The sequence below is a fragment of the Scyliorhinus canicula genome, chromosome 3 (assembly GCF_902713615.1).
Source record: "Scyliorhinus canicula chromosome 3, sScyCan1.1, whole genome shotgun sequence".
NCBI classification, from domain to species: domain Eukaryota; kingdom Metazoa; phylum Chordata; class Chondrichthyes; order Carcharhiniformes; family Scyliorhinidae; genus Scyliorhinus; species Scyliorhinus canicula.
In genome coordinates, this window is record NC_052148.1 from 273883986 (window position 1) to 273907564 (window position 23579).

At 47.3% G+C, this 23579-nt stretch overlaps 1 protein-coding gene across 9 annotated transcripts in view; it reads right to left on the minus strand.

Annotated features, from left to right (window-relative positions):
- The window catches only part of LOC119963564 (serine/threonine-protein phosphatase 2B catalytic subunit alpha isoform), a 400495-nt gene that overhangs the window by 65477 nt on the left and 311439 nt on the right, over positions 1-23579 (minus strand). For all 9 annotated transcript variants that reach the window (XM_038792880.1, XM_038792881.1, XM_038792873.1 and 6 more), the window contains 2 exons: positions 10588-10665; positions 6786-6880 (listed from right to left, as the gene is read on the minus strand). In XM_038792880.1, the coding sequence (XP_038648808.1) occupies positions 6786-6880; positions 10588-10665 (173 nt within the window). The remainder of the gene's footprint in view (positions 1-6785; positions 6881-10587; positions 10666-23579) is intronic.

Below are 23579 nucleotides of genomic sequence, written 5' to 3' on the forward strand. Positions count from 1 at the left end.
CCCCTGGTTTTGTGAGGCTGCTGTGAAACGCCAGAGGACATTTTGTTACGTGAAAGGCGCTATAGAAATGTGGCTTTTGCTGGTGTCATCTGTCTAATGTATTTTTAATTAGAATAATTTAAAAAAGCAATTTCAATATTTCATAAGGAGAGAGGTTAATGTGTTGTGTACAAAGATGCTAATGGAATATCTACTCATGTTGTAAACATCTGATCTGGTCATAATACATTTATAAGAAGTAAATAGCAGAATAAAAGGTTCAGATAGCGGCAATTATTCTAACAGCTTCTGTATCAGCTTACCAAGGAAGACGAGACCAAGGGATGTGGCTGGGCGTAACTAACAAATATTGTAACACTTTAGACACTCGCATCCACAGATGACTAATGACAAAATGAAATTTAATAACTTATTTTTATTTTAAAAAGTTTAAATAGTTCTATCCTTCCTGGTGTTTGAAAGAACACCTACATAGGGTTCCACAGAATCTCCATCTGCTCCCCTCTCCCTCGTGTGTTTATCCAGCTTCCCCCGAAATGTCTCTACACTATTCACCTCTACACTCCCTGTGGGAGAGAGGTCCAAATTCTCCCCGCTCCCTGTGGGAGTGAGTCCCACATTCTCCCCCACTCCCTGTGGGAGCGAGTCCCACATTCTCCCCACTCCCCGTGGGAGCGAGTCCCACATTCTCCCCACTCCCCATGGGAGCGAGTCCCACATTCTCCCCACTCCCTGTGGGAGCGAGTCCCACATTCTCCCCACTCCCTGTGGGAGCGAGTCCCACATTCTCCCCACTCCCTGTGGGAGCGAGTCCCACATTCTCCCCACTCCCTGTGGGAGCGAGTCCCATTCTCCCCACTCCCTGTAGGAGCGAGTCCCACATTCGCACCCCTCCCTGTGGGAGCGAGTCCCACATTCGCACCCCTCTCTGGGTGGAGAAGTTTCTCCTGAATTCCCCACTGGATTTATTAGTGACCGTCTGATATTGAGAGATTCAATAGTTTTGGTTTCACCCACAAGTGGAAACATCTTCCACTTCTATGCTATCGGAATCTTTCAGTATTTTAAAGACCTCTATCAGGTCAATCCCCTTTATCGACAGAAGTGGTAGCACAGAGAGGTGATAGGTCGTCATTGGCCACTGACCCAAATTCCCAAATTAATTCAGGGGTTAGTGCAAACTGTCACCAACAACTGAAATTTAATAGATGGGAAAGGACAGCTGGTCAGTCCATTGGGCCTGGTCCACACAGCATGATGGCCAGAGCATTGACACGGGACACAATGGCCAGAGCATTGACACTGGACACATGATGGCCAGAGCATTAACACTGGACACAATGGCCAGAGCATTGACACTGGACACAATGGCCAGAGCATTAACACTGGACACAATGGCCAGAGCATTAACACTGGACACATGATGGCCAGAGCATTGACACGGGACACAATGGCCAGAGCATTGACACGGGACACAATGGCCAGAGCATTAACACTGGACACATGATGGCCAGAGCATTAACACTGGACACAATGGCCAGAGCATTAACACTGGACACAATGGCCAGAGCATTGACACGGGACACAATGGCCAGAGCATTGACACGGGACACAATGGCCAGAGCATTGACACGGGACACAATGGCCAGAGCATTGACACTGGACACATGATGGCCAGAGCATTAACACTGGACACAATGGCCAGAGCATTGACACTGGACACAATGGCCAGAGCATTAACACTGGACACAATGGCCAGAGCATTGACACGGGACACAATGGCCAGAGCATTGACACGGGACACAATGGCCAGAGCATTGACACGGGACACAATGGCCAGAGCATTGACACTGGACACATGATGGCCAGAGCATTAACACTGGACACAATGGCCAGAGCATTGACACTGGACACAATGGCCAGAGCATTAACACTGGACACAATGGCCAGAGCATTGACACGGGACACAATGGCCAGAGCATTAACACTGGACACAATGGCCAGTGCATTAACACTGGACACAATGGCCAGAGCATTGACACGGGACACAATGGCCAGAGCATTGACACTGGACACATGATGGCCAGAGCATTAACACTGGACACAATGGCCAGAGCATTGACACTGGACACAATGGCCAGAGCATTAACACTGGACACAATGGCCAGAGCATTAACACTGGACACAATGGCCAGAGCATTAACACTGGACACAATGGCAAGAGCATTGACACTGGACACAATGGCCAGAGCATTAACACTGGACACATGATGGCCAGAGCATTAACACTGGACACAATGGCCAGAGCATTAACACTGGACACAATGGCAAGAGCATTGACACTGGACACAATGGCCAGAGCATCAACACTGGACACATGATGGCCAGAGCATTGACACTGGACACAATGGCCAGAGCATTAACACTGGACACATGATGGCCAGAGCATTAACACTGGACACATGATGGCCAGAGCATTAACACTGGACACAATGGCCAGAGCATTAACACTGGACACAATGGCCAGAGCATTAACACTGGACACATGATGGCCAGAGCATTAACACTGGGCACATGATGGCCAGAGCATTAACACTGGACACAATGGCCAGAGCATTAACACTGGACACATGATGGCCAGAGCATTAACACTGGACACATGATGGCCAGAGCATTAACACTGGACACAATGGCCAGAGCATTAACACTGGACACAATGGCCAGAGCATTAACACTGGACACATGATGGCCAGAGCATTAACACTGGGCACATGATGGCCAGAGCATTGACACTGGACAATTCCCTCCGTCCCCTTTGGAAAACACCACCAGCCCAACATCCAGCCTCACGAGGTTTAACCATGAAGCCATTAATCTCGAACAATTTACCCAAAGACCTGGTATCCAGCCCTTTCACTATTTTGTGTGGAAGGGTATTTGAACTGAAGGGTGTTGAATTCCAACAGGCGGGGGCAGGCTAAATAATCTTGTAGGACTGGGGGATTGAGCATGGGATAGGATTGACCGTTTCCACCCTTTGTTCACTCAGTTCCTCGATGGGTGGTTGCCCTCACCGTTATTAGCTCACACTGCCAGTCAGAGTCAAACGATACTCAGCTGAATGCCACTGGAAGAAATCTATTGGACAAAGCACAGCACAAGATGCCACACTCCGATATATTTCACAACCACAATAACCTGGGTGTGCCTGGAAGCTATTATTTTTCACAATAGAAAATACCCAAGGTTTTTAAAAATAAATTTAGAGTTCCCAATTCATTTTTTCCAATTAAGGGGCAATTTAGCGTGGCCAATCCACCTACCCTGCACATCTTTGGGTTGTGGGGGCGAAACCCACGCAAACACAGGGACAATGTGCAAACTCGATACAGACAGTGACCCAGAGCCAGGATCGAACCTGGGACCTCGGTGCTGTGAGGTAGCAATGCTAACCACTGTGTCACCGTGTTGCCCTAAAGTTAGCAGCGCAAAGTTAAAATGGGCCTTGACTGACGTTAACAGCACAGAAAGTTGGGAGACATCAGACTGGGCTAATAGAAAAGTTACAAATTCTTGGGCGGCACGGTGGCGCCGTGGGTTAGCACTGCTGCCTACTGCACCGAGGTCCCAGGTTCGATCCAGGCTCTGGGTCACTGTCCGTGTGGAGTTTGCACATTCTCCCCGTGTTTGCATGGGTTTCGCCCCCACTAACCCAAAGATGTGCAGGGTAGGTGGATTGGCCGCGCTAAATTGCCCCTTAATTGGGAAAAAAAGAATTGGGTACTCTAACATTTAAAGAAAAAGGAAAAGCTACAAATTCTCAATAACACAATCTTCAACGTGTATATTGAACAACGAGGCCGACATACATCAGTTTGTAGTCCCAGAAATAACAAGTAGAGATATTTCTACACCACAAAATGGTTGTGATCTGGAAGGTACTGCCTGATCGGACAGTGAAAGCAGATTCAACATGAATGAATAATTCGAAAAGGAAAGGATGGAGGCAATGTGCGGAAGGGTGGGGGAGTGGGACTAATTGATTCGATTGGCAACCTTCTGTGCTGTAAGGTTCTATGAAGAATGAACTATTTAGGAATGCTCACCTCAGCCTATTTCCATGCCACTTTAGGGACTGTGCTGGCATCTAATGAAATGTATCAGTTTGGTACGGAAGTATTTGGACGATTCCAAATCTCAGGAACCAATGAGCAATGTAACCTTAAACAATAATAACAAGGCCTTACTGCTACTTGATCAGCAGCCTATATCTCAAAAATATTATTAACACCGTACCATCAATACATTTCTATAAAGGCCGAGAGCACACAAGTAACATGGACCGGTATCTGACAGTCATAATTGGAAAATATTTCATCAACATTGCCCACAATCAACAGCCAAGTTTGAGGAACAAATTCAGATGGAAACCTTTTTTGCAATTATTATTATTACTCAATGCTGAAGTACAAAATGCTCAAGGCGCAGTGATATCGCAAAGCTCCTTAAATTAGGTGGATAGAGGAATGTCATTTGCCATCTCAACTGGAATAAAGAACCATAAGAACTAGGAGCAGGAGTCGGCCATCTGGCCCCTCGAGCCTGCTCCGACATTCAATGTGATCATGGCTGAGCTTTTGTGGGCTCAGCTCCACTTTCCGGCCCGAACACCATAACACTTTATTCCTCAAAAACTATCTATCTTTATCGTGAAAACATTTAATGAAGGAGCCTCAACTGCTTCACTGGGCAAGGAATTCCATAGATTCACAACCCTTTGGGTGAAGAAGTTCCTCCTAAACTCAGTCCTAAATCTACTTCCCCTTATTTTGAGGCTATGCCCCCTAGTTCTGCTTTCACCCGCCAGTGGAAACAACCTGCCCGCATCTATCCTATCTATTCCCTTCATAATTTTATATGTTTCTATAAGATCCCCCCTCATCCTTCTAAATTCCAACGAGTACAGTCCCAGTCTACTCAACCTCTCCTCGTAATCCAACCCCTTCAGCTCTGGGATTAACCTAGTGAATCTCCTCTGCACACCCTCCAGCGCCAGTACGTCCTTTCTCAAGTAAGGAGACCAAAATTGAACACAATACTCCAGGTGTGGCCTCACTAACACCTTATACAATTGCAGAATAACCTCCCTAGTCTTAAATTCCATCCCTCTAGCAATGAAGGACAAAATTCCATTTGCCTTCTTAATCACCGTTACACCTGTAAACCAACTTTTTGCGACTCATGCACTAGCACACCCAGGTCTCTCTGCACAGCGGCATGTTTTAATATTTTATCATTTAAATAATAATCCCGTTTGCTGTTATTCCTACCAAAATGGATAACCTCACATTTGCCAACATTGTATTCCATTTGCCAGACCCTAGCCCATTCACTTAACCTATCCAAATCCCTCCGCAGACTTCCAGTATCCTCTGCACTTTTTGCTTTACCACTCATCTTAGTGTCGTCTGCAACTCCAAATCATCTATGTAAATTGTGAACAATTGTGGGCCCAACATTGATCCCTGAGGGACACCACTAGCTACTGATTGCCAACCAGAGAAACACCCATTAATCCTCACTCTTTGCTTTCTATTAATTAACCAATCCTCTATCCATGCTACTACTTTACCCTTAATGCCATGCATCTTTATCTTATGCAGCAACCTTTTGTGTGGCACCTTGTCAAAGGCTTTCTGGAAATACAGATATACCACATCCATTGGCTCCCCGTTATCTACCGCACTGGTAATGTCCTCAAAAAATTCCACTAAATTAGTTAGGCACAACCTGCCCTTTATGAACCCATGCTGCATCAGCCCAATGGGACAATTTCCATCCAGATGCCTCGCTATTTCTTCCTTCATGATAGATTCCAGCATCTTCCCTACTACCGAAGTTAAGCGAACTGGCCTATAATTACCCGCTCTCTGCCTACCTCCTTTTTTAAACAGTGGTGTCACGTTTGCTAATTTTCAATCTGCCGGGACCACACCAGAGTCTAGTGAATTTTGGTAAATTATCACTAGTGCATCTGCAATTTCCCTAGCCATCTCTTTTAGCACTCTGGGATGCATTCCATCAGGGCCAGGAGACTTGTCTACCTTTAGCCCCATTAGCTTGCCCATCACTACCTCCTTAGTGATAACAATCCTCTCAAGGTCCTCACCTGTCATAGCCTCATTTCCCTCAGTCACTGGCATGTTATTTGTCATTGGGCTCTTCAAAGGAGATGACTAGTCCAACAGTCTCCTTTCTATTGCGACTGGATTTGATTATAGCTCGACACGTGTGAAATGTGTCCAGACAAGTCTGCACTATAATGGTCAAGTCAACTTTTTTCCATTTTATACAGCAGGATTTATAAACTTTTCTACACCACCCTTAATTTGTTCCATTGATGGGCGAGTAGCTGAAACACAAACTAAGCTCTAAAATTCTCACCGCCTCCCACTCCTTGTTTTTATTTTACAAACAGGGTGCTGATGTGCTCATTGTAGCAGCACATCTGGTGAGACACTCACAAGACTTGGGAGTGAATATGTGAATCCTTCAGCACCAAGCTTCGGGACTCGAGCCGACTGTCCAATCGCAAAACAATAAACAATTAAAAAGAAAATTGGGAATCGCAAATAATTCTCCTCAAATACGGCCAGAAGATGATCTTTTCCTCAGGTACTCAAGATCGTGCCCTGTAGGGACCCCGAGTCTGAGGGCGTCCTTCAAATGGGTTAGCAGCACGTTAATTAGGCAGCCAGTAACACAAGTGATGTACATCGCCATACCTTTATTATTGTAGACGTCCAGATAGTTGGGAGCTGAAAAGATGGTAATTAGCGAAGGGAAGCCCGTTGTTTGACTTTTTCTGTACATTCGATACCTGTGAACATCAGGAAATGGAGGTTACACAAGAAAGTGAGCGTTTGTTCACCATTACTCACCAGCAACTAGCACAAGTTAACCATTTCACTTGCCGCAGCACACGCTTGTGAAACCCTCAGAAATAAAGCTTTTTGCTATTGATTAATTCCCTTTTTTTGTCTGCCCATTTGTGATATGCAGCGAGCAATGATCATTGCGGTCAGCGTCGAGGGTACACTAAGCAAACGGTTTCCATTATCCGAGTACCCAGTTTCTATTTAGAACTGGAGCAGGGCAGTAAAAACCGCAGACTTCATCTTCGTAGATCCGTAAACAAAAACGTGATGACATTTCTGTTAACGGCTAATTCTGCCCTTTGCCAATTTGAACCCGTGTCGTAACCTTACTGTCAGACATTAGTTTGGAGCAATGGTTTAGGTTCATCAGTTCTCAATCCAAAAGCAGACGTAACCATAGTATGAGCTTCTAGAACGTGTTGCGAGTTGGAGTGTTGGACGCGGACTCTGAATCCCTCCAAGGGGAGCGTGAGTGGTTTCTGCACATCGTGGAGAGGGTCTTTATAGCAGGCAGTGTCAAACCCGGGGGCGCGACCCGCAGGTAGGTCATGGGCGGGTGTCGGGAGGGTCGCGGATCCGTCCGTCACGGCGCTCCCAATCGCGCAAATCTGCGCGCAACAGCCGCTGTTAATAACGCTGGCTGCAAGCGGCCTTCAAAATGGCCAGGAACATGTAAAAAATAATGCGGCTGCACTGCGCATGCGTGCCAGATCATGTGCGTCGATGATCAGGCACGCATGCGCAGTGCGGCCGTTTTTTAATAAACAGTTGCAGCTTTTTTTTTACAAGTTCGGGGGGGTTTTATTCATTTATTTTATTCATTTAATTTTTATTTTTTTCATTTATTTTATTCATTTTATTGTACTTTTTTTAACAAGTGGGGGGGGGGGGGGGTTTATTTGATAACATTTTACAGGAAACAAATGCAGAACTTTGGACAGATGGAGACTCCACACTTTCCGACACCGGAAGGCTTCACCTTCATCCAACAGGTTCCATTGGAGGAGCGAGTACGAGGGCCAAAGGGACCCAAAACAATTTCCTCCTTTTTACTCAGCAGCAAACAAGGTAAGAGGAAATGGTGGGTCGCTAAGATCGGCTGGTGTGGGCCATGAAGTTCGGCCGGTTTGGGTCCTGAAGGTTGGCCGGTTGGTAAAAATGGGTCCCCGGAAAAAAAGTTTGAAGAACACTGCTTTATCGGGAAATACTGGATCTCCTGGACCAGTTCTGAGAGGATCGCAGAACAATTCTCCCTTATTGGCCCGGAGTTTACTACTTGCATTTGAAAAGCCTGGAATCTTAACAGAAAATGCTGCACATATTCAGCGGGTCAGGGAGCATCTGTGGAAAGAGAAACCTCGACCCTAACTGCACTGTGGGTGCACCTACACCACATGGACTGCAACTCACCGCCACCTTCTCAAGGGGGAATATAAATGCTGGCCTTGGGAGAGAAGCGTACATCTGTTGGATTAATATTTTAAAACAGGAGTTATAGGGGAGAATTCTGAGCCTGTGTCAGCCGTCAATGTAAACGGCGACATGGGCCCAAAATCCCCCGGGATTCGGGAATAGAGATTCTCACTGGCGGGGACATCATTTAAATACATTTCAATATTTTTAATGGACATCCCCACCACATGATTCCCCGTCACTGACTATTTGTACCTGGTCCACATGACAGCTTCCAACAGCTTCACAAGAACGGGATCCAGTTGAGGGAATCCCGCCGGGAGAGCCAACCTGTGCCAGGGTCAATGCCGGGGGTAGGCCTCTGAGGGAGCCCTTTGGGGGGGGGGGGGCGGGATTCCATGTGTGGCGGGGAAGGGACTTGCCTGCTGTATTTCCATGGTGGAGGGGAAAAAGAGCGCACCCGAAACTTGAATGATCGGGAGGGGGTGGGTGCGGGGGTGCTTGTTGAGGGAGGGGGTCCTCCGTGACGAATTTAATTTCCAGCACTAATTCATAGAATTTACAGTGCAGAATTCTGAGGCCATTCGGCCCATCGAGTCTGCACCGGCTCTTCGAAGGAACACCCTCCCCAACCCCATACCTCCACCCTATCCCCATAACCCAGTAACCCCACCTAACACTAAGGGCTATTTGGACACTAAGGGCAATTTATCATGGCCTATCCACCTAACCTGCACATCTGTGGACTGTGGGAGGAAACCGGAGCACCCGGAGGAAACCCACGCACACACGGGGAGAACGGTAGCATTGTGGATAGCACAATTGCTTCACAGCTCCAGCGTCCCAGGTTCGATTCCGGCTTGGGTCACTGTCTGTGCGGAGTCTGCACGTCCTCCCCGTGTGTGCGTGGGTTTCCTCCGGGTGCTCCGGTTTCCTCCCACAGTCCAAAGATGTGCAGGTTAGGTGGATTGGCCATGAGAAATTGCCCTTAGTGTCCAAAATTGCCCTTAGTGTTGGGTGGGGTTACTGGGTTATGGGGATAGGGTGGACGTGTTAATCTTGGGTAGGGTGCTCTTTCCAGGAGCCGGTGCAGACTCGATGGGCCAAATGGCCTCCTTCTGCACTGTAAATTCTATGAAACGTGCAGACTCCACACAGACAGTGACCCAAGCCGGGAATTGAACCTGGGATCCTGGGGCTGTGAAGCATTTGTGCTAACCACTATGCTACCGTGCTGCCCTTTAAAGGTGGCGCCTGGATCTCTGTGGTGCTGGCCTTGCCGGCCCCATCAGGCCCCGCTCCGCCAAAGTGACAGAGCGAATCGCACCCCCAGGTTTCCTGTGCACTCAGCGCCAGCGAATCTGGAGTGAAATCTTGACTGTGCACCTGGAGAGATGCTGGCGTGTTGTCAGTCAAAGCTTGACCATCTGACAAATGTTGGGAAAATTTGAAGCCTGCGACCATTTGCCAGAACTGAAACACTGGCTGAAATCTTCCGCCATCGACCGCGGCTGGGGTTCCCCCAGGCCGCTGAAAGTGAATGGCGTCCTGGCTGGAACGCAGAATTTTCCGCTCTCTCTCGCAACGGTTCCTGCCGTGGGCGAGACTGGAGAATTCCGCCCTTTAAACCAGCCTGGGGGCTGGTTTAGCTCAGCTGGTTTGTGATGCAGAACAAGGCCAGCAGCGTGGGTTCAATTCCCGTACCAGGTGAGAATTCTGAATTTTCCCTCTGTGTTCCTGAACAGGCACCGGAAAGTGGTGACTAGGGGCTTTTCACAGTAATGTCATTGCAGTGTTAATGTAAGCCTATTTGTGACAATAAGCATTATTTATTTATTTTACCTCGGTTTCTCTCTCCACAGCTGCTGACAAACCTGCTCAGTACCATTTGAGATGTCCAAACACATGCAGTATTTCACTTTGATCTTATCGAGGGCGTCTGGATGCGTTTGAGAAATGACCGACCGCAGTTCTTTCAGCCTGTTCAATGTGGGTCAATGTAAATTGATTGAACAACCTGATTCATTAATGTCTCGTGTCGGTCGCTGCTACACTCAACATTTGACGTCACAACATGGGAATCCATCACTAAAGAACCCAGTAGTCACTAACTGATTGAATTAATAAACTTGGATTGATCACTGGGGTTCCCACTATTAATTTCATTGCACAGAATTTAGTTGATCAATTAAAGCAGTAACAAAACTAAATATCAGATATAAAAACAAACACCTACCCAGCATCCTGTGCCTCGTGAGCTCGGATTACTGATAATAAATTATTGTGTTGTAGGAATTCACAAACAGCGGGATAACTGGAAATAAAACAGATCGAGACTGGTTAAAGTTGTAAAAATGGCATTTTAAACAGGATTTCTCACAATCACAAAATGCAGAGATACATGGGTGGGAAGCTGGATAAATACCAGGGAGAAAGGAAAAGAGGTTACACTGATAGGAGGAGGGAGGAACCTTGTGGGGAGCATAAACAGTAACACAGGCCACTCAGGCTGTACGTTCTATGGAATTGTAGCCCCTGGAAGGCGCCAGTTCATTGTACAGGGAGATTTTGTATTTTGGGATCCCCACGATGGGGACATTCTAACTTCCGTTCACCCAGCCTCCCTGTCCAGCAACAGCTCGATTTTAAACTTCTCATCCTCGTGTCAGAATCGCTCCGTGGCCTGATTGTCAGCCTGCCTCTAATCTCTCTTCCAGCCCCACAACCCCACTGCACCCCACCAAATCTGATCGCTTGAACATCTCCGATATGAATCACTTCATTGAAGGCCGTGCCTCTAGATTTCTGGGCCCCGAGTTCTGGAATTTCCCTGGCAAAACCTCTTGGTCTTCCACCCTCCTTTAAAAGTAGCTCTTTGACCAAGCATGTGCTCTGATACTTATTGTGCTTTTCTGTCTGATGACGCTCCCGTGAAACACTTTACTACAATAAAGGCGCTATCAAAATGCACCTTGCTGGTACTGGTAGAGGTGCAGGGGGCTTTCATGCTATTCAAAGAGCAAAGCATCTAGGTAATCTATCTTCATTTCATGTCTTTCCAGTGGGATTACTGAAGGATTCTGAAGTTAACAGCAAGAGGTCCCAAATGCTGTGCAAAAAGCATCAAGCATTATCTATGGAATTCCTTGCCCAGTGAAGCAGTTGAGGCTCCTTCATTACATGTTTTTAAGGTAAAGATAGATAGTTTTTTGAAGAATAAAGGGATTAAGGGTTATGGTGTTCGGGCCGGAAAGTGGAGCTGAGTCCACAAAAGATCAGCCATGATCTAATTGAATGGCGGAGCAGGCTCGAGGGGCCAGATGGCCTACTCCTGCTCCTAGTTCTTATGTAACACATTTTCGGAAGAATGTCCAGACTCGGAGATGGTGCAGGGGTGATTTAATCGGATGGTTCCATGGGATGAGAATTGACGTCGGCCTCTGGGAAACGTGGGATTCATTGGAAAACTCTTTCAAAGGTGAAGAGGGCCAGATGTCAGCTGTGTTGTAGATGCTGTGATAACTTTCATTTGTTGTCTTAAGTAAATTAAGCTTTTTCTAAATATTCCAGAACGTACTTCTCTCCTTTGACACCCATCATTACAGTTGGACACAGAATAGACACAGAATTATTTAAACAACATGAAATAAACATTTACTAATCTCATCACTCCTGCTGTCAATTTCAGAAGAATCAAAGTGAATGTGAATCATTTGATCAGAATCACCATGTTTCCATTTCAACAAGTGTCAAGTAACAACTTGGCAAAAACAAAATCAAACTACCTCTCCTGAGTTCCATTTGGGCTGTGTGAGGTTATTCATGAAGGTTATTCATGAAGGCCCCGCATTCTCAACCTCGCCTGAGGTGTGGTGACCCTCAGATTAAATCATCACCAGTCAGCTCTCCCCCCTCAAAGGGGAAACAGCCTATGGTCATCCGGGACTGTGGTGACTTTACCTCTACCGATGATAGAGCCTTAAATAATAACTGGTGGACGCATATGCTATGCAAACGTTCTAAAGGGAGCTGGATGAATATTTACAGGGATATGGAAGAAGGTGGGTGGTTCTTTCAAAGAGTGGCAAGGTGGAACACTGCTGCCTCACAGCGCCAGGAAACTGGGTTCAATTCCAACCTTGGGATGACTGGCTGTGTGAAGTTTGCATTTAACTCCGAGTGCTCTGGTTTCCTCCCAAAGATGTGCAGGTGGATTGGCCATGCTTAATTACATTTTAGGATCCAAAAGAATATGTAGGTTACTGGGGTGGGGCGAGGGACTGGGCCAAGGTATGGTGATCTTTCGGAGGGTAGGTGCAGACTCAATGGGCCGAATGGCCTCCATCTGCACTTTAGGAATTCTAAGAGTTATCAATGGGCTGAATGGGCAAACTATTTTGTACAATTCTTTATTCAGCCATAGATGTATTAAAGAAGGTTATAATTAGACCATAAGACATAGGAGCAGAATTAGGCCACTCGGCCCATCGAGTCTGCTCCGCCATTCAATCATGGCTGATATTTTTCTCAACCCCATTCTCCTGCCTTCTCTCCATAACCCCTGATCCCCTTATTAATCAAGGAACTATCTATCTCTGTCTTAAAGACACTCAGTGATTTGGCCTCCACAGCCTTCTGCGGCAAAGAGTTCCACAGGATAAAAGCAAATTACTGTGGATGCTGGAATCTGAAACGAAAGAGAAAATGCTGGAAAATCTCAGCAGGTCTGGCGTCACAGATTGACCACCCTCCGGCTGAGGGAATTCCTCCTCATCTCTGTTTTGAAGGATCGTTCGTTCAATCTGAGATTGTGCCCTCGGGTTCCAGTTTTTCCTACAAGTGGAAACATCCTCTCCACGTCCACTCTATCCAGGCCTCGCAGTATACTATAAGTTTCAATAAGATCCCCCCTCATTCTTCTAAACTCCAACGAGTACAGACCCAGAGTCCTCCACCGTTCCTCATATGCCAAGTTCTTCATTCCAGGGATCATTCTTGTGAACCTCCTCTGGACCCTTTCCAAGGCCAGCATATCCTTCCTTAGATACGGGGCCCAAAACTGCTCACAATACTCCAAATGGGGTCTGACCAGAGCCTTATACAGCCTCAGAACTACATCCCTGGTCTTGTATTCTAGCCCTCTTGACATGAATGCTAACTTTGCATTTGCCTTCTTAACTGCCAAATGAACCTGCACGTTAACCATAAGAGAATCGTGAACATGGACTCCTAAATCCCTTTGTGCTTCTGATTTCCGAAGCATTTCCCCATTTAGAAAATTCCTCCTTCCAAAGTGCGTAACCTCACACTTTTCCACATTGTATTCCATCTTTGGTAATTTAAGTGAATGAGCTAGGGTCTGTCAGATGGAATACAATGTTGACAAATGTGAGGTTATCCATTTTGGTAAGGATAACAGCAAAAAAGATTATTATTTAAATGTTAAAATATTAAACATGCTGCTGTGCAGAGGGACTTGGGTGAGCTAGTGCATGAGTTGCAAAAAGTTGGTTTACAATTGCAACAAGTGATTAAGAAGACAAATGCTGTTTTGTCCTTCATTGCTAGAGGGATGGAGTTTAAGACTAGGGAGGTTATGTTGCAATTGTGTAAGGTGTTAGTGAGGCCACACCTGGAGTATTGTGTTCAGTTTTGGTCTCCTTACCTGAGAAAGGACGTACTGGCACTGGAGGGTGTGCAGAGGAGATTCACTAGGTTAATCCCAGAGCTGAAGGGGTTCGATTACGAGGAGAGGTTGAGTAGACTGGGACTGTACTCGTTGGAATTTGGAAGGATGAGGGGGGATCTTATAGAAACATTTAAAATTATGAAGGGAATAGATAGGATAGATGCGGGCAGGTTGTTTCCACTGGCGGGTGAAAGCAGAACTAGGGGGCATAGCCTCAAAATAAGGGGAAGTAGATTGAGAACTGAGTTTAGGAGGAACTTCTTTACCCAAAGGGTTGTGAATCTATGGAATTCCTTGCCCAGTGAAGCAGTTGAGGCTCCTTCATTAAATGTTTTCACGAGAAAGATAGATAGTTTTTGAAGAATAAAGGGATTAAGGGTTATGGTTTTCGGGCCGGAAAGTGGAGCTGAGTCCACAAAAGATCAGCCATGATCTAATTGAATGGCGGAGCAGGCTCGAGGGGCCAGATGGCCTACTCCTGCTCCTAGTTCTTATGTTCTTATCTGCCACTTCTTTGCCCACTCTCCCAGTCTGTCCAAATCCTTCTGCAGCCCCCTGCTTCCTCAATACCACCTTTCCCTTTACACATCTTTGTATCTTCCGCAAACTTAGGAACAATGTCTTCAGTTCCTTCTTCCGGATCGTTAATGAATATAAAAATTAAACAGAAACTATAACCTTAAAATGGGGCTGTCTCCATTTCCTGGTCCAGTTATATCCTCTGTGCCTCACTTTACCATAACCTGGTCCTGACTCCCCATGTGGGTAAATAACTAGTTTAAATAATTTAAACATCAATTTCCCTCAGTAAACTCTTCCCAAAATCTAATCAACAAAGATGGAAGAACGGAAATGAAGCTAAATCATAATCGTTTTGTTTCTTGTACTTGACTTTTCCAATCTGTATTTTCCTATACCGTGTGGACTGCAGGATACCAGCTCAATTAACAGCTTCTGGTAGCAATGACGTAGCAATTTAATTTCCCCAGTGTGTTGTCCCTTGCTCACTCTGCACAGATGTTATCGGAGGCAGTTCTGGGCATCTCAGGTCACACCAGCCAGAGAAAACGTTCCCACTACTTTTCAAGCCATCAATCATTTCCCAAAACAGATCGCCTGTGGTCAGAGTTTCCCCAAGCCGAGATACCATCACAGCTGGGTGACCACTTCCCATCACCAGCCAAGAAAGTGCCTTCTGGAGGATTTCCTGGTGATTGCGGATTTCTGTCTGTTGCTGGTGATAAGATAAAGCAAACGCAGAGTTCAGCTTTCCACACGGGCACTCCCGGAGGCTGCACTCACCCACCAAGACCCTGGCTGCAGTTACAACTAGTCTGACTTTTGAGTGGAACAGCTTAGCCATTGGAAAGTTGTGGACTGGTTGCTGGGATGTGGCCAATGGCAGCTTCCAGTGATTCAGGATTTGGGGGCTTACCTTTCTGAAATGGAGAAATCTCCAACACCCCTAAAGGAGGCCCCGTCCACCCACATCCTTCCAGGACAGGCCAGACTCACCCCCACCCCTTAAAGATGCCCGACCCTTTACAACTGTTTGTCTCATTGTCGACAGTTTAAAAATAAATCTGCTTCCTTTTTCCACTCCCAAGTTTCATGTTTAAAATAATAAGGAGGAGGCCATTCTGCCCATCCTGGTTCTGCTATCTAATGATAATATATTATCTTTATTCTTGTCACAAGTAGGCTTACATTAACGATGCAATCAAGTTACTGTGAAAAGCCCCTAGTCGCCACATTCCGGCGCCTGCTCGGGTACACGGTGGGAGAATTCAGAATGTCCAATTCACCTAACAGCACGTCTTTCGGGACTTGTGGGAAGAAACCGGAGCACCCGGAGGAAACCCACGCAGACACAGGGAGAACGTCCAGAGTCCGCACAGACAGTGACCCAAGCCGAGAATCGAACTCGGGTCCCTGGCGCTATGAAGCAACAGTGCTAACCACCGTGCTACTGTGCCGCCCACACCACCTGCTCTTTCCTGGAGTCTGTTCCCATCGCCCTGTCAGGCAGCACATCCCAGGTCACAACAACTCGCTGCGTTAAAACATACTCCATTTCACCACTGCTTCTTTTGTCAATTACCTTAAATCCGTATCCTCTGGTTACCAACCCCCTCCCCCCCTACTCTAATAACATTTCCAAACTTTAAACATCTCCGTTAGATCCCCCCTTCTCTGCTCGAGGAACAGTGATCTCAGTCTGAAGAATTTTCCAACCTATCAACGCAACTGAAGCCCCTCATCCCTGGAATAGGCCTCAGCAAGGTCTCGATATGGTGTTCACTAATCCAAACAGTAGACAGGAATGTGGAAATGATTGGAGCCACATTACCCTGGGCACCACAACATAATCCCTTTCAATGTATTGTATATTTGTAACAGGTTCGCACACTCTCCATCCACGATCGGACTGTCCTCCAAGGCAAGGACCATACCAACTAACTTAAACTGACATTCAGATTATTCTTTTCTTCATTCCCAGATCTTTTTTTATATAAATTTAGAGTACCCAATTCATTTTTTTCCAATTAAGGGGCAATTTAGCGTGGCCAATCCACCGATCCTGCACATCTTTGGGTTGTGGGGGTGAAACCCACGCAAACACGGGGAGAATGTGCAAACTCCACACGGACAGGGGCCCAGAGCCGGGATCGAACCTGGGACCTCGGTGCCGTGAGGCATCAGGACTAACCCACTGTGCCACCGTGCTGCCCATTCCATTCCCAGATCTTGCTGTGAATGTTGTGAAAGATGCCAGGAGTGGTGTAAGGGGGCAGTATCACTGTACCATGCCGGGTGAGGGAGCCACCATCTCGACCACATAGATTCCCAGTGCTGCCCCCGTTTACTGGGAATCCCATCTCCAAGTGAAAAGGAACTGAAAATACCTTGACGCCGGTTCGACATGAGGCTGAATTACGGTGTTGTGCAATCCACAATTAGGGTCAAAGCATGTTTGACCCGTGAAGTCCCTCCCACTGTCAGATCGCATGGATTTTGGCAGGGTACAGATCTGCAAAGCATCACAATTGTGTGGGACTGGCCAGAGTGACTCCTCCTGCCTATTATTATCTATCAGTGGGACCCAATTGGACATCTTTTGCCAAATGTTTGACCAAATGGGTTCTCCTGTGCTGCTCGTATCCAGTATCAGTCATCAAATCGAATTTTACAAAATGATATTTTTAGTATTGAAACAGTCCATCTGCCAGGTCTAAAATATCGATATATTAAAATCAATTGTTGTGATTGGGTAATCGATCGATGGAAATCAAGGAGCAACATTGGAACGAGTTCCTTCTCTCTCCGGACATGCTGCTGGACCCTGGTTAGAACAGAACACAGCAAAGCAACCTTCGCCCTCCTCAATCCACTGCCATTATTCATATCATCGATTCTTTCATCGTTCCTTCTGGGACACAACGTGAAACCAATGTGTCGAAATAAATTTTTTTAAACGGTGAATTGTAACTGGCTCTGGCGCGGTCTGGCGTTCCTGATTTCTAGAATGCAAACATGGTCTCGGGATGTCATTCCAAACCGTGACTTTCCCCACGAGGTGAATAAAGGAATCGAATGCTCCAGTTTTAGTTCACGCACAATGGGCTGGATATTTACCCATAGGGACTGGAGGAGGCCATTCAGCCCCTCGGGATTGTTCTGATGGTCAATCGAATGGCGGCTGGTCAGTTTTGTGGCTCCGATTTAACCACCTTGGTTCTGTCGCTCTTGATTCCCTTCCCAGCAACAATTCTTCGATCTCAGTTTTGACATTCCCAACCCCCCCCCCCCCCCCCCCCCCCCCCACAACAACAGCTCTCTGGGGGACAAAGATCCAGGTCTCCACACCTCTTTCTGTGACACCAGTTTAAAGCCAAACAGGTTTGTTTCAAACACGAGCTTACGGAGCGCTGCTCCTTCCTCCGTAAGCTAGTGATTCGAAACAAACCTGTTGGACTTTAACCTGGTGTTGTTAGACTTCTTACTGTGCCCACCCCAGTCCAACGCCGGCATCTCCACATCTTTCTGTGACATCACCCCTCAAAGGCCTGGCTCTCATTTTAAGCCAATGTTCTTGTGTTTTGGACTCTTCCCCCCCCCCCCCCCACACACACCCACCCACACACAAGGGGAATGTTTCTGCACAGTCCCCATATGATGTTTACATTTTGTACAATATTACAGATGCCATTTGCTCCTAATAGGATGTAAAATCGCACATCTGAGGTTGACTGCAAGCAGATTCTCGGTTGTCCTTCACCAAAGATGATCTCGCAGCCGTGTACTCCATTTTAAGAGATTATTTTTGGTTTCAGGCTGAAAGGTTGCAGTACCAGCCACTGTCAGCAGATGGTGATGGCTGACCACACTCAGCTTCAGGGAACAGTGACCAGCATTCACCCCCCTGCCAATGCCTTTATCCTCACTGCTACTTTCACTTTCAATATCCGCAGTAATTTACTGCTTCACCGTCTGAACAGAATATCTGGCCAAACGTTTGGTGCCATCTTCGAATTCCCACCAAGTGTTGATCGTTCCCCCCCCCCCTCCCCGATGGCATTGACGGGCAGGGGCTCACCTTGTGGGGAATCCCAGCAAGCAAAGCTGTTGTGGGGTGGAGCCCCACACTCAAAGGCCCAATGGAGGGATCTGGCATTAGGAATGGGGGCTGCTCAGAGCCCCCCCCCTCACAGCGACCCCAAACCCACGAACCCCCGCCCCACGGCCTCGGCTGGGTACAATGCCCCCCCCCCTGTCGTCACTGTCGGTTGTTGAAGAGTTACTGGCCTCTGTTTGACTGTCAGCTCCTGGCAGGGCGTCCCGGTACCGGCCTGCCCGAGTGGGATTTAATTTCGGTAAAGCCTTCCCTAACGGTCGTGCTGTGGGGTCCTCGCCAACTTCTAGGCACGGGCCGAGACCCTGACACCCCCAATTTCCATCAATTCACCATTAATGGCTCTGCCTTCAGCTACATGAGCCATCGACTCCGCCCTAAACTTCTCCGCACCTCAGCATCTTTCAGACATTCCAGAAATCCGAACTCTTTGACCGGACTCTTGGGTCATCTTCCTGAATATTTTGATATGAGCCTCAGTGAGAGATTGTAAGTTTGATAACAGTTCCTGTGCAGTGTTTGGGGACGTTTGACTACAGTAAAGGTGCTACATCAATGCAAGTTGTTGCTGTTGGGGACACAGGAAAATTCATGGCAATGTGAAAGGTACAAACTTTGGAGGATCTTTTTTAAATTTCTATTAAAACATTTTTTTTACAATTAAGGGGCAATTTAGCGTGGCCAATCCACCCACCCTGCACATCTTTGGGTTGTGGGGGTGAGACCCACACAGACACGGGGAGAATGTGCAAACTCCACACGGACAGTGACCCAGAGCCGGGATCAAACCCGGGTTCTCGGTGCCATGAGGCAGCAGTGCTAACCACTACGCCGCCGCCGCACCCCCCCCCCCCCCCCCCCCAAACGTGCCGCTGACATTTGAAGATCACGATTTTAAATGACCAATGGGTAAACGAACAGACCTGATCAGGAAAGCTCTTTGACCCTTTGTTCTAAATCAGATTATTTTATCCAGCTGAATAAATGTGCTAGAATAAAGCAGAGAGTTAGTCGTCCTCCAGGGCTTATTACTCACTATTGTTTTCAATATAGAAAGGTCTGCATGACTTTGCACCAGTAACCATTCAAGAACACCCACTGCCTACACTACATCAAGGGGAGCAGCCAGGCCAGAAATATTAAAAAGCACTGGTCAGCACAGAGGTCACCTGCAATATTTACTGAGGACTGTCTGTCACACACATGAACATTGTGCAGACTGTGGAGAATGGGACGTGGTCAGTGAGTAGGAGGTAGCTTTCTATCACTGCATTTAATGCTATATTACACTCGCATGACATCATGTCCAAGGCCAATCCTTTAACCAACATCACAAATAGGTTACCTGCTTGTGGGACCTTGCTGGGCGTAAACTGGCTGCTGCATTTCCAAGGTCGTCACAGTGACTCTATCTTTTCAGGTACCAGTCCCCAGGAGGGGGTTGGTGACCATGGGCTTCCCTTGGATTAGGCCAGGAATACACTTGGCAAAGTACGCCGTTGGTTTGCTGCCTGACTGACCAGGAAAGTCTCCCACACTTACCCCCTGTCATCGGGAAGGATTCACAGGCTGGGCCGCAGCTGGTTTGGCCAAGTTATGATCAGACCTTCCGTGGCTGAGAGTCCGGAAACGAACCCTCTGGCCCAGCGGGGAGGGGGGGGACGGGGGGGGGGGGGGGGGGACACTATCCTTGCACTATACAAAACTGCAAAAACACTTCAAAAAGAAGTGGGACTGGAAAACACTCTGGGACTTTGGGAAGCTCTATCTAGTGCGAACAGTAATCCGGGTTTCAGATCCACTTCTAAAACTGATCCTGATCGGGAGTGGTGTACGCTGCAGGTCACACACTCCACACACACAGGCCTGGCCCGGCAGTGATTAATACCACCTTCATTTACACCCAAGGCAGCGATGGCAAGCAAGCACCTGCAGAGCCACAGACTGTGACAGGCTGCCACGAGTTCTGGCTCACGACGAGTTCTCAACCCATCTGGCCGGGCCACCAATGCCGAATATCAACTTGAAAAGAGCCATGGGTGTCAAACTCCCGCAGCTTCCCTGCTCGGCAGCTTCCCCTGTGGGAGGTATCGCGCCGATACCAGAACACCCAGTTCCCAAACGACCCTAACCTCTCTCTCTCTCTGTGTCGACAAGCCAGAGTCTCGCTGCATGACATATGGTACAGACCAAAACATTGAACAAAGCCGATAGGCCTGGCAGTGCGGCAGGTTTGTCATTGGGGCTGAGAATTTAGGGCTGCGGGGGTGAGACCCACACAGACACGGGGAGAATGTGCAAACTCCACAGAGACAAGATTTAATTTTCCGTAAAAATCAATGTCAGGCGCATGAAAGTTCAGCCCGACATCGGTTCAAGACACCAATTGCAACTGGTTAAAACCATCCAGGAGTCACGGTGTGGGCTCATTAAAGAAAACTGTTAGAAATCATAGAGTGGTAAAGCACAGAAAGGCCCTTCTGCCCATCCTGTCTGCACTGGCCATCAAGCACCCATCTGCTTCAGCCCCATTTTGCAGCTGGTGGTCTGGAGCACCGTCCGCCGTGGCTACCACTATCGCCATCGAGCCATCTCCGCTAATCAAAGGCCGCAGCAACAAATTGGAGATTTTTAAACCACGTGCCTGTGTTAAATCTCAACATTCTCCCCAGTAAAGCTCCTCATTAATCTTTGTTAATCGCACTCGGTGTTTAAACAGATTGAGAGACTCGGTGATGTCCAACTGCACCAGATTCCGCAGGCTCCACCTCAATAATCGCTAATTCTAAACAAGGTTCAGCACTCAGATCGCCATGTGGTTTTTATAATGTACATTATGCAGGACTGAAAACGGAGATATAAATTCACCGACTACACTGAACCCATCTCCACCAAATTGTGGAAAATGGTTCCATTAAGCATCATCCTTTTAAAGTGCCTGTTCAGGCCACACCTTTTGATCCAAAGTACTCATTAACTGACTGCAGCGTTAAAATGCATTATGTTTACAATGTCCTATTACGGAGGTAAAAGTAAACCCACAGAAAGCAGAAGAGACTATTCGAGCAATTGTACCTAAACTCCATTTACCCATCTTCATTCTCTCATCCTTAACTGGGACCCTGCTGGACCTGCAGATTGAGTATTTCGAACATTTTCTGTTTTTATATTGAAAATATATCACAACCGTGTTACACGGCGGCACAGTGGTTAGCACTGCTGCCTCGCAGTGCCAGGGACCCGGGTTCCATTCCGACCTTGGGTCACTGTCTGTGCGGAGTCTGCACGTTCTCCCCGTGTCTGCGTGGGTTTCCTCCGGGTGCTCCGGTTTCCTCCCACAGTCCAAAGATGTGCAGGTTAGGTGGGGCTATAGGGATGGGGCGGGGGAGTGGGCCAAGGTAGGTGCTCAGTCGGAGGGTCGATGAAGACTTGATGGGCTGAATGGCCTCCTTCTGCACCGTAGGAATTCTATGATTTTTTAAAAATATATTTTATTCGGGTTTTTAACATTTTATACACAAAACAAAACATCATCAGAACCACCCCCCCCCCCCCCATTCTACCAACCAACACTCCAATAACTCAAAGGATAGCCCCCCCCCCCAGCCCCTCCCCCTCGCAGTGATGCTAACTAACTCTTTAAAGTGAAGAATAAAGAGAGGGATTCTATGATCTTAACAAGCTCTCACTTTGCAGGAGAATGGTGCTGAAGGATACGAAACGCCAAGTCTGACAAATGCTGCGTGTCTACAAAACTCAACACAATAAGCCAAGCATTTCTCCCCCCCCTGCTCAGTAATCCTACATATGGACTGCAACTTCCAATTGTCACAACAATCCCCGAGTGTGGGGTGGATGAAGTGCAGCAACATTGGCATCATCACTGACACTGAAGCACTTTTAATCAAGAGTTTTACCAAAACTTTCCATTAAAGCTCTATCGTCTTGTATCTGGTCTGAATGGATTGGATTTGTTTATTGTCACGTGTACCGAGGTACAGTGAAAAGTATTTTTCTGCGAGCAGCTCAACAGATCATTCAGTACATGGGAAGAAAAGGGAATGAAAGAAAATACATAATAGGGCAACACAAGGTACACAATGTAACTACATAAGCATTGGCATTGGGTGAAGCATACAGGGTGTAGTGTTAATGAGGTCAGTCAACAAGAGGATCATTTAGGAGTCTGGTGACAGTGGGGAAGAAGCTGTTTTTGAGTCTGTTCGTGCGTGTTCTCAGACTTCTGTATCTCCTGCCCGATGGAAGAAGTTGGAAAAGTGAGTAAGCCGGGTGGGAGGGATCCTTGATTATGCTGCCCGCTTTCCCCCGGCAGCGGGAGGTGTAGATGGAGTCCATGGATAGGAGGCAGGTTTGTGTAATGGACTAGGCGGTATTCACGACTCTCTGAAGTTTCTTGCGGTCCTGGGCCGAGCAGTTGCCATACCAGGCTGTGATGCAGCCCGATAGGATGCTTTCTATAGTGCATCTGTAAAAGTTAGTAAGGGTTAATGTGGACATGCCGAATTTCCTTAGTTTCCTGAGGAAGTAAAGGCGCTGTTGTGCTTTCTTGGTGATAGCGTCGACGTGAGTGGACCAGGACAGATTTTTGGTGATGTGCACCCCTAGGAATTTGAAACTGCTAACTATCTCCACCTCGGCTCCGTTGATGCTGACAGGGGTGTGTACAGTACTTTGCTTCCTGAAGCCGATGACCAGCTCTTCAGTTTTGCTGGCATTGAGGGAGAGATTGTTGTCGTTACACCACTCCACTAGGTTCTCTATCTCCCTCCTGTATTCGGCCTCGTCGTTATTCGAGATCCGGCCCACTATGGTCGTATAGTCAGCAAACTTGTAGGTGGAGTTGGAACTAAGTTTTGCCACGCAGTCGTGTGTGTACAGGGAGTAG